We start from the raw sequence: 14267 nt of genomic DNA, 5'->3' as shown, positions 1-14267 counted from the left end.
CCAAATTGACTTGAATTTAGCAAGTTTACCAAGCGTGGATGAAGACTCCTAGGCGATTGGAGGCACTAGTGAGTATATTTGTAGATTTCAAGTTTGTGAAGGTTTGGAGATCACCTCCAGACCTACACCTACAATTAGTGTTATTATAAGCTCAGGCTTTGTTTGGTAAGACTGGGGGTAACTCATGTTCTTCACACATCTCCAACAAAGATTAGTTTCCATGCCTCTATAATTTCTATTTGCATGGTGTAAAAACACACCCAAACTAATTTGCTAGATTCATGGAGTACTATGTTTCATTCAATATTCAAACGTTTCCATCTCATGTTAAGAACACACCCACTGATGCCCGATTCCCTCCCAGTCATTATGTGCTCCATACCTTGTTCAAGGACTTATGTCATTATTCAGTGTTCACAATACATACATCTTGTGGGGTTGCTCTTGAAATGGCAGGTCCCAAAAAAAGGATTTCGCATTGCCGAGAGGATCTTAGTGAGTTTGCAGCTACAAGCCTGCAACAAATCAAGGGAACCAACTTCTCACCACTTCTTCGTGTGGGCCAAAAGACAAATAGCACAAGCAGAAAGTAATGCTTGCTTCAATTGCGCCTTGTGGGGACTGATAGCAGGCACTAAGGTGAAGCCTATCTGTGTCCGGCAAATCTTAGAACTGCAATATGCCAATGGCAATGGAGCAACAGGACTAACAAGCCAGTGATTCCGAGCTGCCTGTGCTCTGCTTGACCCTGGGCAACGTGAGTACCCAGAGGCCCATACAACTGCAGGTTGCCATCCAGGCTTCTCAGTCACGGATTACTCATTTTTTCCGTTGTTGAAAACCCCAATGCGCTGTTTTCTCTGGTCGAAAACTGCCCTGAAGGATTGACCTTCATCACGAAGTTGCTCACTGAACCGTCTTTTTGTTTCATTGTTTACTTTATCCTTCACGCCTGTGGAATTATCTTCAGCCAAGGGGTTGGAGACCTACAAGCAATGATTTTCAATATAGCAAACTGGCAGGAAGCAAAGACTTGGGCCTAAATAAATTGTCAAAGGGGCCTCGGATATAGGATAGATAAAACTCAATTAAAATAGAAGGCCTTTCAGAAAAATAGAAAGCAAGGGAATATATGCAAACAAGTGATTTGTACAAAATATTAGGAAGTATGAAAGAATATGCAGAGGATGAATAGTAGCAGAAAGTAAGGTGCTACTAACAGCATAGTGCGGTCATTTAACTGCCATAATGTTAGCAGTGGGTTAATACTAACCGAATTGTACCCTGATCCAGGTCCTATGATTAAAGATGAAGTGGGTCTCCTTTTGGCTGCACCGATAGAAAATCCACCCTTTTCAAGCTGCAAAAGAAAGGAAGATTGAGCATATCAAAAAAGGAATATGGTATTTCCATTTTAAGTAAACAGTGTAACACAGACTTGAGTGAAGGAGCATCACATCATGACTACAAAGTGATAAACAACTGCAAGGGTGCAGCCGACGTAACTTCTATTTTGGAATAATCAAAGTATCTTCAAAGGTTCAGTAACTAAATACTCCCTCTTGTCTCAAAATGTAAGACGTTAGTGTCAAGAAACGTCTTACATTTTGAGACAGATGGAGTACAAAGTGTCCAACTAAATCCGTGTTTTTGTAGCTCAGAAACTAGGACTAGATTTTAATAATGACGTAATTTTTCTTTTGCACTCCAGAGAAACAAGTGCAGCCAAGGATCAAGCATAAATGAAGCACAAGGAAAGCAATATGTTGAACTTTCACTAAAGCAAATGTCGTACCCGATCACCCCAAGTAAGTGTTTTTTGATGGGTGCCATATGTCTTGGCCAGCCCAGAAAGAGTATGTGTACTTCCATCTGCATGCTTGGACCTGTCAGTATCCTCATCAAAATCTTTTGACCATTTGCTCTGTCCTAGCTCCTTAATGTCATCTAAGTCTTCTTCATCTGATGAATCCCACCTGTCCCCTGGCATAAAAAAGTACGCACCAAGATTCATTAAAAATATAATAATGACAATGACATATATCGAGTTCAAATACTCCACACTTGCCCACGTGGGAGAGTTTGTCTCACAGGGCAGAAGGTTCCAACAAGTGTGCAGGCAGGAGATCCACAGTAGGTCAGGTTAGTTGGATTATAAGACTATAAGTTGACAGAGATAACAAAATTGCCAGCATACTGACAAGGTGATGCACGTCAAAAAAAAAAGACAGGGTGATGGTGTTTGCTTCTTTCCTACAAAGAGAGCTCAGGGTTGACAAGATATATGCATCAACAGAAAAAACGAGTCAAACTGCAGGGCTTTCTACACTTGGAGTGTGTTTGATTCAGGTCACAGGGTGGAATGCAACGGATCCGTTCTGCGCCAGTGGCTTTCTACACTTGGGGTGTGTTTGGTAGGAGTGGAGAACCAGAACCAAACCATTCTCCTGAATGGAATATTCAGCCCAGATGTGGAATGCACAAGTACCTCCGATTTGGAGGAATCACGCAGAACACCTCTCAGCTCTCACCTTTCCCGCGACTCACTCACCCCCAAACCCATCCTTGGCCAGCACTGCCACTCCCTCATCTCTCTCCCTCTCGATCTGCGACTGTGCCGGCCACTCCCTCGTATTTCCCTCTCCGGAGCCGCCTCCCCATCGTCTCTCCCTATCTCTCGATCTCTGGTGGTGCCGCACCAAGGATCAAAGATGGCGGTGGGGACGGCAAGGGGAGCAAGGACGGCGGTCGAAGAAGGCGGTGGGGATGGCAAGCGGAGCAGGGGCGGCGGTCTAGCAGCTGCATCGGAGCAACTGGGCTGTCTAGCAGCAGCGGCGGCAGAGGAGCAGTGGCAGAGGCTCGTCGTGCGGCTGCGGTGATTTCGTCCTGCTGCTCGCCTCGGCGTGCAAACTGCGGCGGGTACCTGAGTACTCTTCATGCATATGGTCACTGCGGCCCGGAGCTCGTCCTCACAGGCCCGTCGACAAGTCACCGGCAGCCATCCGGAGCTCATTCACCTGTCGCCCGAAGGTGAAAATGCCCCGCTGCCCCGTGCTTGTCTTCTATGTATGATGCCATTGCATATGCAGATGCAGTTGATGTGCACATAACTTTATGCGTGTATGTAGCCATGACGCAAAATTCATTTTATGTGTATGGTCATGCTAGGATTGTTGCAAGAGTTGGCTAAGCTCTGTGTGAAAATTGTTAAGGATGAGCAATTTGCGTGAGTTCCAAATTTTGTGATGAATCCCAAAGCAAATTTGATGTTTCAAAGTTTGTAATGAGGAATAATATATCCTGTAATTGTGCATTGTTAGTTGTTTCTGATGCAAATGCAAAAGAAATGCTGGTGAAAATTGCAACAACGTTTTACTAAGAATGCAATAGATTCCTCTCATTCCATCTCTCCCACCAAACGCAGGAACGGAACCATTCCATTCTATTTTTTGACCCCCACCAAACGCAGGAATGGAACCGACCCATTCCACCAGAATAGAACCATAACATTTCATTCCACTTGGTTCTCAAACCAAACACACTCTTGGAGTATGAGAAGAAAAATACTTTGCAGGGCTTCTTCAATTTTTTGTTAGGGTTATTAAACCATAAGATTAACTGTGGCCAAGGATATGTCATCAATATGCACCTTGATCAGGTACATCATCTGCTGATTCAGGTATAGCCTTCTTTGAGCTTCCAGACTGGGTGTTAACTGCCGTATCATCAGCATCATCAGTATCCTCTGTGTCCATATCAACCTATTTGACATATAGAAATCATGAGAAAGTTCGTCTCTTCACAAATGACTGGTGAGTGGTGAAATAGTGTTACCTCTTGTATAGAATGCTCATGAAGATTGTCACCATGGAATAAAGACTGAAAATAAAGGTGCAAATGATTAGAAACATGATTAACTATGTATCTAATATAAGGTCTATTGCAAAACATTAAACATAACAATACTCTCAAGAACATACATGGGTATCTAGTCGCACATATAGTGGTGGAGCCTCCTCCCAGTCAGCTGCCATCTTTTTGATATCATCCAATGTAAACCCATGCACATTCCTAGCAGCACAGCCCTGTGTATTACAAAAGATATATAAGACGTTCTACGCTATAAAAAGGAATCTACTTTATCTGAGTATAAATATCATACAACTAAGCATATTTCCGACAAAACTACCACAAAGCTACACCGCTAGGAAAAGTTTCACCAAAATGCACACATTTATCGTATCTATCATAAAACTGCATCTTCAAGGTGTATCTACTCTGCCTGTGGACTACGGAAACATGCAAGGTGTATCTACTCTGGCTATGGAGTACAGGAACATTCAAGGTGCATGCATTTGACTGAAAGCTTTCTACATTGGCAATTACACCATATGGTTCACATGTCGTAAGCACCACAACTTCAGGTATATATTTCATCAGCAGTGCATATGGACAGTCTCCCAATCCATATTCTTACCAAACTATACCAAAACAAATAATTGGCAAAGAGTTCTTAGATGATCCGTGACTTATTCGACAAAAATAGAATTGGTAGCTGTCTGAAGTACATAATCACATATTTACAACAAGTTAGGCCTTTCTTATTATGTGATATTACACGAACTTACTGTTGGATCCTTGTATGGTGCCTCGAGCAAGTAGACCTCATAGCCAGATCTCTATACAAGAAAACAGAATCAGTAACCTACTATAAAAAAAGCCAGATTAGGAGACAATAATAATTCAGACAATCAAATTCCAAACAATGAGGTAGTGCAATAAAGTGCCTCCTGAAATGCATAAGATCTTATCCAGCAAGGTTTGGACCTCAACAGTTGATTCTCGGTATATACAACAGTCACTGACCTTGCAAGTTGCAACCGCATGTTCTATAGCTATTATACAAACCATATAAAAATGTAAATCACGTTCCAGTATGCAGTTAACTGCATAGTGCATACAGAAACATGGAACAGACCAGAAGAAAGAGAGTGCTCTTCCTGTGCGCAGGCATAAACACGTACACTCATGCGAGAGAGAGAGAGAGAGAGAGAGCTCTTTGTTCGCAGGCATACACATAGAGAGAGAGCTATTTGCGCGCAGGCATAAAGCCATAAACACATACTCCCAGACATTGAGAGGGAGAGAGAGATGAGCGGTTTTTTATTCTTGTTTTTACGTAAATCGTTGCATAACATTATGTATGTCATGATATACCGTATTGCCTATGTGAAGGGGGGGCTGCCTATATGACACAAGAGCAACTAGTATAGATCAAAAAACACATTCAAGAGGAAAGGAGGAAGAAGAAAGTCACTACTGTGGCAAACAAATTAAATCAAAACATGCAACATTAATATGCAATTTCAAAATAGTACTACATCTTGAGTACTGCCTGACTGGCAGTTGGCCCTAAAACATGCTTTTTGAAAAGGAATACCCCTCTTGTTCTTAAAACAAGAACGGTGTGGTTTAAATAATTAAGAAAAGGTCCAGGTAAGCAAAATAAATTCTCGCAGTTGACGCAAAAGAGACTGAGGGTTTACCTTCGCGCTTGCCCAAAATTGAGCAAAATCAGCTACCCGCAGATTGCGGTCATCCACTAAAAACGGTCAGGGATACCAGCAATAAACATGTCAGTTACCACAATCCAGCATCCGCCACTGGTGAAAATAAAGGCATCGCCTGGTGTATTGTATGCCGCGACGACAGCTAAAATGTTGCTTAACTGAATGTTTTTGAACAATAAGGAATATAAACTTCCGAGACAAATGGGCACCCAACCACTGTCTAGGGAACCGATGTCATAATTCCCACAAACTGATCACCAAAATATTTGATAATTAATAGAAAACAAAGTTTCTATTGTGGAGAAAACCTTTTAATATTCATATTAAGATGTTGATGAATTTTGACAGGAAAAAATAGGAAGGGGACTCATTCAACACTCCATGAAATTACAAGCAAAGACATAAACAAGGCAGACTATAACATGCAAGGTAAAACAACCAATGCGGACTAAACATCATAAAGCATGTTGCATCATTTAATAATATTTAGAATAACTTCATACCGATCACAAATGTGAAATTCCCTTCATCAAGGGTCTTCTTAAACGCATTTAACATGCTTGATCTGTAGGTCTGTCAAATGGAGAAGAAATTAGACTTCTTATGGTGGAGCTTTTCTTTTTAAAAGGCAACTGATAGCCGATGCTCATATCCACAATCCAGGTAATTCTTTCTATAGGGAACCTTACATTATCCTTACATTTAATGCTAATTTCAGATACTATCTCGTTCTCTATACATGCATTGCAAACTCTTGGGAAGGTCCCCTGATATCCATATTTCAACAAATATGAAGTACATTTCTTTACAAAAGGTTGCATTGCACCGATGCATTAACTAAAATATGTTTGCCTGCTTGTTAATAACAACAGGCGATGCTATGGTTTAGCTATAGCAGGTTCCCAATAATTGGCAGGTGCATTCAACATGACAAAAAGAAAGTAATAGACAAGAACAAATGAGATACATCACCTCCTCCATTTCAGGCTCATAACAATATTCAATCACTTTCTTGGTCAACTGTTTCCGTCCTTTGGATGCAGTAGAAGATTTAGACCCTTGGTTGTCTTCGACCTTCTAAGAGCAATTTAGCACAATATCAGTTACAGGACAAATTATCCATAGAAATAGCAGGGCCATGATGAGCATTTCTGAAAGTCTAAGCCAAGAAATAAATGGTCGACAGTACACAATAAATTGTGTCCACTGTTCAGTTTCTACCGACCTTCTCAACCTCAATCATGAAATAGTCATCCATCGAGTGAATTCTGGGTGCACTTCCACCACTCTCAACTTCAAGATCACGCAATGCCTTCGCAAGGTAGCTCTTTCCACTACCTACAAGTTCTAATATTTGTCAGAACTGTAACAGTTGTGAAGCGCTGACATGAAATGATTTGACCCTACCAGAATAATAGATAATTTTGTGCGCCAAATTAAACCATAATACTACTCCCTCCCCACCCCACACATGTCATTTTTGGAAAGTAATTGGTCATGAAGACTCAACTTTAGGTAGTACCTTATCACAGTATTTTCGCAGGACCTTAAAGATATATCGCTATGCCACAATGGGGTACTTTGTGACAAAGCCATCTATGTTCTTTTTTCATATAAACAGTGAAGATACTTCTACAAGTATTGGTGGAGAAAGTTAAACAAATTTGTTTATACCTCTCTAGAAGCAACATATGTATACGAACAGAGGGAGTAGGAAGTTCATCATGCATATTGATGTTTGCTTTCGATTGAAAACGTCATCAAATAGATTACAATTTGTTCAAAAAAAAAAATCAGGAACTCCCAAGTAATGTGCCCGGGTTTCATGTATATGTAAGAAAGACAACATGCACTCTTAAACAACAGGAACACTGAAACGATAAGGTCACTGCTTATGGAAGTATCAAAAGGTTGGACACTTCCCACAGCATATCAGATCTAATGTCATTTTACTGGCTAGGATTGCCAACTTTGTTGCAGTTAATAATTAGACTACTTAATGACTATGAAACATTAACAATGGTACATATGAAACAACCTGGAAGCCCTCGCAGGATGATAACAATATGATCAGGGCGTGAAGCACAAAGGGGCTGCTTGAACAAGTCGCATGCATTAACAACATTGACTTCCACATTGTTAAAAGAATGTTTGTCCTGTGTTGGCATTCTATCCCCCAAATGCTGCTCCGATTGTTGCCGATGTACGAAATCTACCCCCTGGAGAAACACGCACATATGTAGCGATTAATACTTTTGACTTCTGAGTGGCCAATGATATATTATAAGCAAAGCATCCAAGGAAGAGAACCTCATTTTTGTTGGGTCCATTGTAATAATTTGCGTTTGGCATCAGGTGGGAATGATGCAAGGTATTATCACTGGGTGGAAGTGATGTAGTAGCCGGGGAACTGGAGAGGACAGGAAACAATGACGAGTTTGCTGCCTGCAGAGGTGGCATTGCATGATAATCTGGGGTAGAAGGCATTGCAGGATCTGGTGGTGGCGGCACAACACCCGCATGATGACGCCAATCGCGGGAATCATAATGGTTTCCTGCCTCAGCATGTTGTGGTACTGAAGGAAGTGGTGGAGCACCCGGCAATGCTTCAGGGTGAAACTGATGATGGTGATGGTGGTCGAAATACTTCTCCTGAGATCCTCCTACCGAATCTAAGGCACTATACCTATCAAACGGCATCGGCGGAGGTGGCATCCTTCTGGCGAGATCGTAATCAGTGAAATTGCCTCCCTGCGCATACGGGTTATTATAATTTTGATGAGGAGGATAAGCCCCATCTCCTCCATAGCCGAAACCATCGGGTGGATACGGTTCACCATGCCACTGTGCAGGCGGCAGCTGAGCGCGGCCATGGCCATGCTCCCGGATCAGCCCGAGCAGCCGCTCTCCCTCCACAGAAGCCCTGCCCAACATTGGCGGGTAGGGAGGGGGCGGGCCGGAGAACGGAGGCGCCTCCCCCACGCGCATCCTCTTGTGGGGGCCTTCCGTGTCGAGGAGATCGTACGGGTGCGGCCCCGGAGGAGCCCACATCGGCGGCGGCGGCGGGTAGAAGGGGGCATGGTACTGGGGCGGGGGAGGAGGGGGCGGTGGGTGGAGATCGTAGGGAAAGGGGTGGGGCGGGAGAGGCGGAGGCGGGCAAAAGGGGAAGTGGGGCGCGGTGCAGACGGGGCAGAGGTCGTTGCCGGCGCCGGCTGCGAAACGCCATGGATGATCCATGAGGAGGTGGCCGCGTGGGTTTGGGGATCTAGGGTTTCGACGGAATAATCAAGAGGGGTTGAGGCTTGCTCCGAGAAGTTGTTTGGGGTTCTGCAGGTGGCTTCGCCGGTTGGGGACGGGGCGAGGAGGCTGTGCGCAGCTGCTACAAGGAAGATGAGGGCATCTCCAGGCGTTGGCTCTTTAGGGGCGCCTAAAATCGCCGCCTGAGGGGTGAGCCGACGCAAAATTGAGTCTGGGGTGAGTTGGTCCCCAGCCGCCGGCCCCAGGGCTGTCCCAGGCATGTTTTAAAATAAAAAAAGTTCGGCGAAGTTCGGCTTAAACACAATAAAATTCGGCCAAACACGATAAATTTCGGCATATTTCGGCGAAGTTCGTGGATTTTCATTACATAGCACATATACATAAACTAATCTAAAGAAAAAACTGGCTGAAGTCGCCGCCATCGTCGTCGGCGGCCTTCTCCTCCTTGACGCGGGCGTCCCTGCTGGACCCTTGCCCGGCGTCGCCATGGCGGACTGGTGGCGGCGCGTCGTCGTCGTCGTCGTCGCTGTCGCAGATGACGACGACTCCGCCTCCGTCGCGGCCGCGTCGACGCTCCGCGAAGCGAAGCAGGGCGGCGCACTGGCGCTCCTTCGCCTTCTCCAGGCGCTCCTTCTCCATCGCTATGGAGTCCCTGCGCGCCCATTCCAGGGCCGCGTCGTCGTCGTCGAACTCTGTCGTCACCGGCGCGGCCGGCTCCTTCTTCACCGGCGCGAGCCCCGGCTCCGTCTTTGGCTTGACGAAGCGCGGAGGAGCCGACGAGTAGGCGCGTCAGCCGCCCTCGTTGATGACGATGCCGGCGCTGCGAGTGCGCCGGCCGAGCGGCGTCTCCGCCGCAGGCTCGGCCTTGACGCCGAGCAGGGCCGGAGTGCCGGAGGAGTGCGATGAAGATCGGGAGAAGGAAGAAGAGGAGGAGGACCCGAACCTCCTTGGCGCCCATGGCCCGGCGTGTCGGTGCTGCCGGGGCGGGCGCCCTCGCCGGGTACGCCAACGGCGGGTCGTTGCCGCCCTCGAGTGTGCGACCGGGGACGCTCCACCACAGGTGACGCCCCTCGTTGTTCTGCCGGTCGCCAACCACCGGCGCGCCGTTGATGGACGCCAAGCGCTGCTGCTGGCGGCGCTCGAAATATGCCGCCCAAGCCGCATGGTTGTCGGCGGCATACTGGGAAAGGAAGAGTTGGGCGTCGGTGAGGGAGGCGCGCACGACCTCGACTTCCTCGGCGAAGTACTTCGGCTTCGCCACGGCGTCGGGCAACGGGAGAATGGGCACTCCCCCGGCGCTGAGCCTCCACCCTGTCGGCCCGGCGCGCATGTCCGGCGGCGCCGGGATGTTCGCCTGGAACAGGAGTTAGGACTCCTGTTCGCGGAGCGAACGGCGGCCGAAGCCGTTGGCCGCCGCCTCATCTTCAGGGAAGCGTTCCGCCATGGCGACGGGCTCGGGAGAGGTAGAGAGATAGAGAGAGGGGCTGGGCGGCGGCGCTCGGGAGAGGTAGGGAAAGGGAGGAGCTGGGCGGCGGCGAGGGGCGGGGCTGGTGTGGGCACAGGCGAGTGCAGGCCACCGGCTATATAGCCGCGCCGCACCCATGTGTACGCGTGCGAGGGAGGGGAGGCGTCGGCGCGCCGTCCCGTGACGCGCCGCCCGTGAGGAATCAATGGCAAGGCTGACCGGCGGCAGCCTTGGCATTGATTCCCCGTGAGAACCGAGGCCGTTGGGGGAAGACGAGGCGCCGTGTCGCTGAGGCGGCGGGCCCGCGGCTGTTTCACGCCAAAACAGTTCGCCCCGGCGCGCCGGGTTTGGCCTGGGTCCGCCGGCGCTGTTTTTGGCCAGGCCGGCGAAAATCGGACTCCTGGAGGCGCGACTGGGCCGTTTTTTTACGTCGGCGCGAAAAAATCGCCTGAGGAGGCCTTCCTGAGGGTGCGGCTGGAGATACCCTGAGCTGGTCCGATTCTGTGCGGAGGACCCTCGTAGTCGTAATTTGTATCGTTCACGACCTCAGCTGATTTAACCATAATTTTTTACCAATGAGCATATAGTCTCTTTAGGCATAACTAACACTAATGCCCGTACGTTGCAACGGAAGAATATAACATTCTTATGAACCATGTTGTCGAACCGAGAAATTATATCGTGAGACAACGATCGCCAATGAGAAAAAGCGTTGAATCATTTGAGAAAGACAACAATCAAACCAACCTAGAATAACAATTGCAGCACCAACAACAGCAAGCGAACCAACCTACATGGAACCTAATTGCGAAAAACTTCCATAATTTAACATATCTATTTGGTCGAATGCAACTTCATCATGTAAACCTGAAGAGTTTCATAAATAATAAGGCATTGGCTTCACATGAAATTAAATTGGATATGTAGGTAAATTGTAACTGTGGCGAATGAATTGAGAACTCTAGATGAAAGTAGCAAAATACGCATGAAAGCAAGCAAAGAAAGTATCAAAACAAAGGTGAGAAAAAAAAAGAGGGTTGATAAAAATCAGTGACGGAAGACTACATTTGGTTCAAGGGTTAGTGGATGCAGCCAGATATTTTATGTACATTTTTGTTTTGTGATCCAGTTATATGTAATTGATCGATTTTATTATAAGACTGTGTTCTTGGAGTATGTGTGCCCCACGGGAATCCATAGCCATAATTTGTTTATTTAACTCGTCATTATAATTAGCTAATCATAATTATATGCACCATGCATGTCTCTCACAGATTGTCATATACTACTATCTCCCTTTTCAGTTTACAAATCCTATGCGTATACATAGGTTATCAATTTTATCATTTTAATGTAAACTATATAACATAAAAATTATACGGTTTGAAAATAGAACATCTGAAGTTTATATTGATATATTTTTTGTAATATATAACTTGTATTAGGTTGGTCAAATTAACGACCTAGGGGCACGCGCATGTCCTGCAAACTAAGATAGAGGTACTACCTCCTTTTCAGTTTACAAGTCCTACGCGTATACCTAGGTTGTCAATTTTATCATCTTAATATAAACTATATAACACAAAAATTATACGGTTTGAAAATAGAACATCTGAAGTTTATATTGATATATTTTTTGTAATATATGACTTGTATTAGGTTGGTCAAATTAACAACCTAGGGGCACGCGCATGTCCTGTAAACTGGGAGAGAGGTAGTACCTCTTTTTCAGTTTACAAGTCCTACGCGTATATCTAGGTTGTCAATTATATCATCTTAATATAAAAACTATATAACACAAAAATTATACGGTTTGAAAATAGAACATCTGAAGTTTATATTGATATATTTTTTGTAATATATGACTTGTATTAGGTTGGTTAAATTAACAACCTAGGGGTATGTGCATGTCCTATAAACTATCAATATAAACTTCAGATGTTCTATTTTCAAACCGTATAACTTTTGTGTTATATAGTTTATATTAAGATGATAAAATTAACAACCTAGATATACGCGTAGAATTTGTAAACTGAAAAGGAGGTACTAGTATACATAATCCATTTAATTAGCCCAACATTAATTAGCCAAGCATAATTATATGCACCATGATGTCTTGTCTCTTGAGAATCTCATTCAATTAGCCCGCCATTAATTACCATAATCATTTTAATTAGCCCATCACTAATTAAGAAATCATAATTATCTCATTCGGGAATTCCATTCAATTAGCCCACAGTTAATTACGGGAATGAAATAGCCCAAGACACGGCGGACCAACGATGACAAAAGCCAGATGTCCGCTTTCTTTACAAGCAACATGAGCTAGATGAGTTGGTAGGTGCAAACATTATCTTCTTTAAGTGCACCCCACAAAACGTACATGAATATATTACCACGCATGATTAGTCCCACTGAACTCAATCAAACGGCTAGCCTTAACCTAATTTGTTCTCTGTGTGCACTTAACAATTTACATTGATGACTAACCGTACTCCACCGTGGAGGAAAATATGAAAGTCCACATCCGGTCAATTAGGAAACTATAATCACGGACACTCCTATTAAGAAACTAATCACGGGCGCATCTAATTATTAGGAAACTAATCACGGGCGCATCCATTATTAGAAAAATAATCATGCGCGCATCCTATTAGGAAATTAATTATGGACGCATCTAATTATTAGGAAACTAATCACGGACTCTTCCTATTACATAACTAATCATGGACGCATCTAATTATTAGAAAACTAATCGTGAGCGCATCCTATCGTCTCGGTAATCGCGATCGCGAGTCGCCTGCCGTCGCCGGCCCACCACCCACGCGAGCCACAGTGGGAGACACGCGAGGAGGAGCTGCGGCTTCCTCCGAACACACACACGTGTCGTCGCCGCTTTGTCTTCTGCCTGGAGGCCAGGTCCCTTTTCTACTGACTGCAACGACTTCGTTCACGTCCTGGCATGTTCTCCGGGAACCATCGGCATCCACGTCGACTTCATCTCCGTCCACAATACCCACGCTGACAACCACCCACCGCAGACGCCCTTCAAGTGGGGCAACGCTGAATATACTGGACCAGTATAAACGGGCCAAAAAAATCGAGTGGGGGCGCCCCGGTGCATGGAGGGTGCCGCCTCAAAGTTGGACGATTGATTCACCTGCGTCGATAACGCCGCCCAGCTGGTGAGAGGACACGGTCGCCGCGGCCGCTCGCAGGCCTGAAGGACGGAGATGCTCGCCTTCACGCGAACGCGCCGCACGCTGAAAGCACAAATGCTCCCTGGGTGGTTTTGGTAATTAATGTCAACATATCTCTTGTTGAACTAACACTTTTATCTAGTATGTTTCAGATAAGTTCAACAATGGAGTGGCATGGACTAGAGGATGTGGAACCCCTTCAAGATGCTAAGGACAAAGGATTGGCTCAAGCTTCAAGATCAAGACTCTACATTTTCTATTTTAGTGATCCAAGGTCACATTGAGTCTATAGGAAAAGCCAATACTATCAAGAGGGGATGAGGTGTTGCTTAATGGCTTGCTTGCTCAAAGTGCTTAGTGATATGCTCCAAAACCCTCAACTACCTTCCCACATCCACATATGACCTAAACCAAAAGTCAAACTCGGCCCCACCGATTCTTTCTATCCGGAGCCACCGAGTTCAGTTAGCATAGCTGTAAGTGCATCTAGTGCCACCCCTAGTTGGTTTTGGAGTATTGATGACAAACCTATTTGAGGGACTAATATGTTTGTGAGAATTGCAGGATAACACAGGTAGAAGTCGCTCATTGATTCGGTTTTCCTACCAGAGATGACCCCTAAAAATGTATGAAGACATTGAGGTCAAAGGTGGTATATGAAGATATTCACATTTGAAGACTATGACAAGAGAAGACACCACATGAAGCCTATGGAGCTCGAAGACTTAGATCTTTCGTAGTTCTCTTTCTTTTGTGTTGAGTTATAGGAACCAC

General features: G+C 45.4%; 1 protein-coding gene across 2 annotated transcripts; it reads right to left on the bottom strand.

Annotated features, from left to right (window-relative positions):
- Positions 1–278: 278 nt before the first annotated feature.
- Positions 279–8982, bottom strand: LOC125512445 (P-loop containing nucleoside triphosphate hydrolases superfamily protein). Of its 2 annotated transcripts, none has more exons than XM_048677541.2 (13): positions 7881–8982; positions 7609–7789; positions 6796–6908; positions 6543–6644; positions 6074–6143; positions 5547–5602; positions 4629–4679; positions 3981–4085; positions 3835–3879; positions 3650–3761; positions 1796–1983; positions 1274–1360; positions 279–986 (listed from the first exon to the last, which is right to left on the bottom strand). In XM_048677541.2, the coding sequence occupies exons 1-13, from the start codon at positions 8805–8807 to the stop codon at positions 816–818; spliced, it is 2208 nt and encodes a 735-aa protein (XP_048533498.1). In that variant the 5' UTR covers positions 8808–8982; the 3' UTR covers positions 279–815. The 2 variants fall into 2 exon arrangements, with proteins under 2 accessions (XP_048533498.1, XP_048533497.1); XM_048677540.2 differs by having other exon boundaries at positions 6543–6647; positions 7881–8981.
- Between the last annotated feature and the right edge of the window lie 5285 nt (positions 8983–14267).

The sequence above is a fragment of the Triticum urartu genome, chromosome 6A (genome assembly GCF_056163025.1).
Source record: "Triticum urartu cultivar PI428250 chromosome 6A, HENAU_Tu73, whole genome shotgun sequence".
Classification (NCBI taxonomy): domain Eukaryota; kingdom Viridiplantae; phylum Streptophyta; class Magnoliopsida; order Poales; family Poaceae; genus Triticum; species Triticum urartu.
Note: the sequence above shows the minus strand (reverse complement) of the source record. Positions and strands in the feature narration are given on the sequence as shown.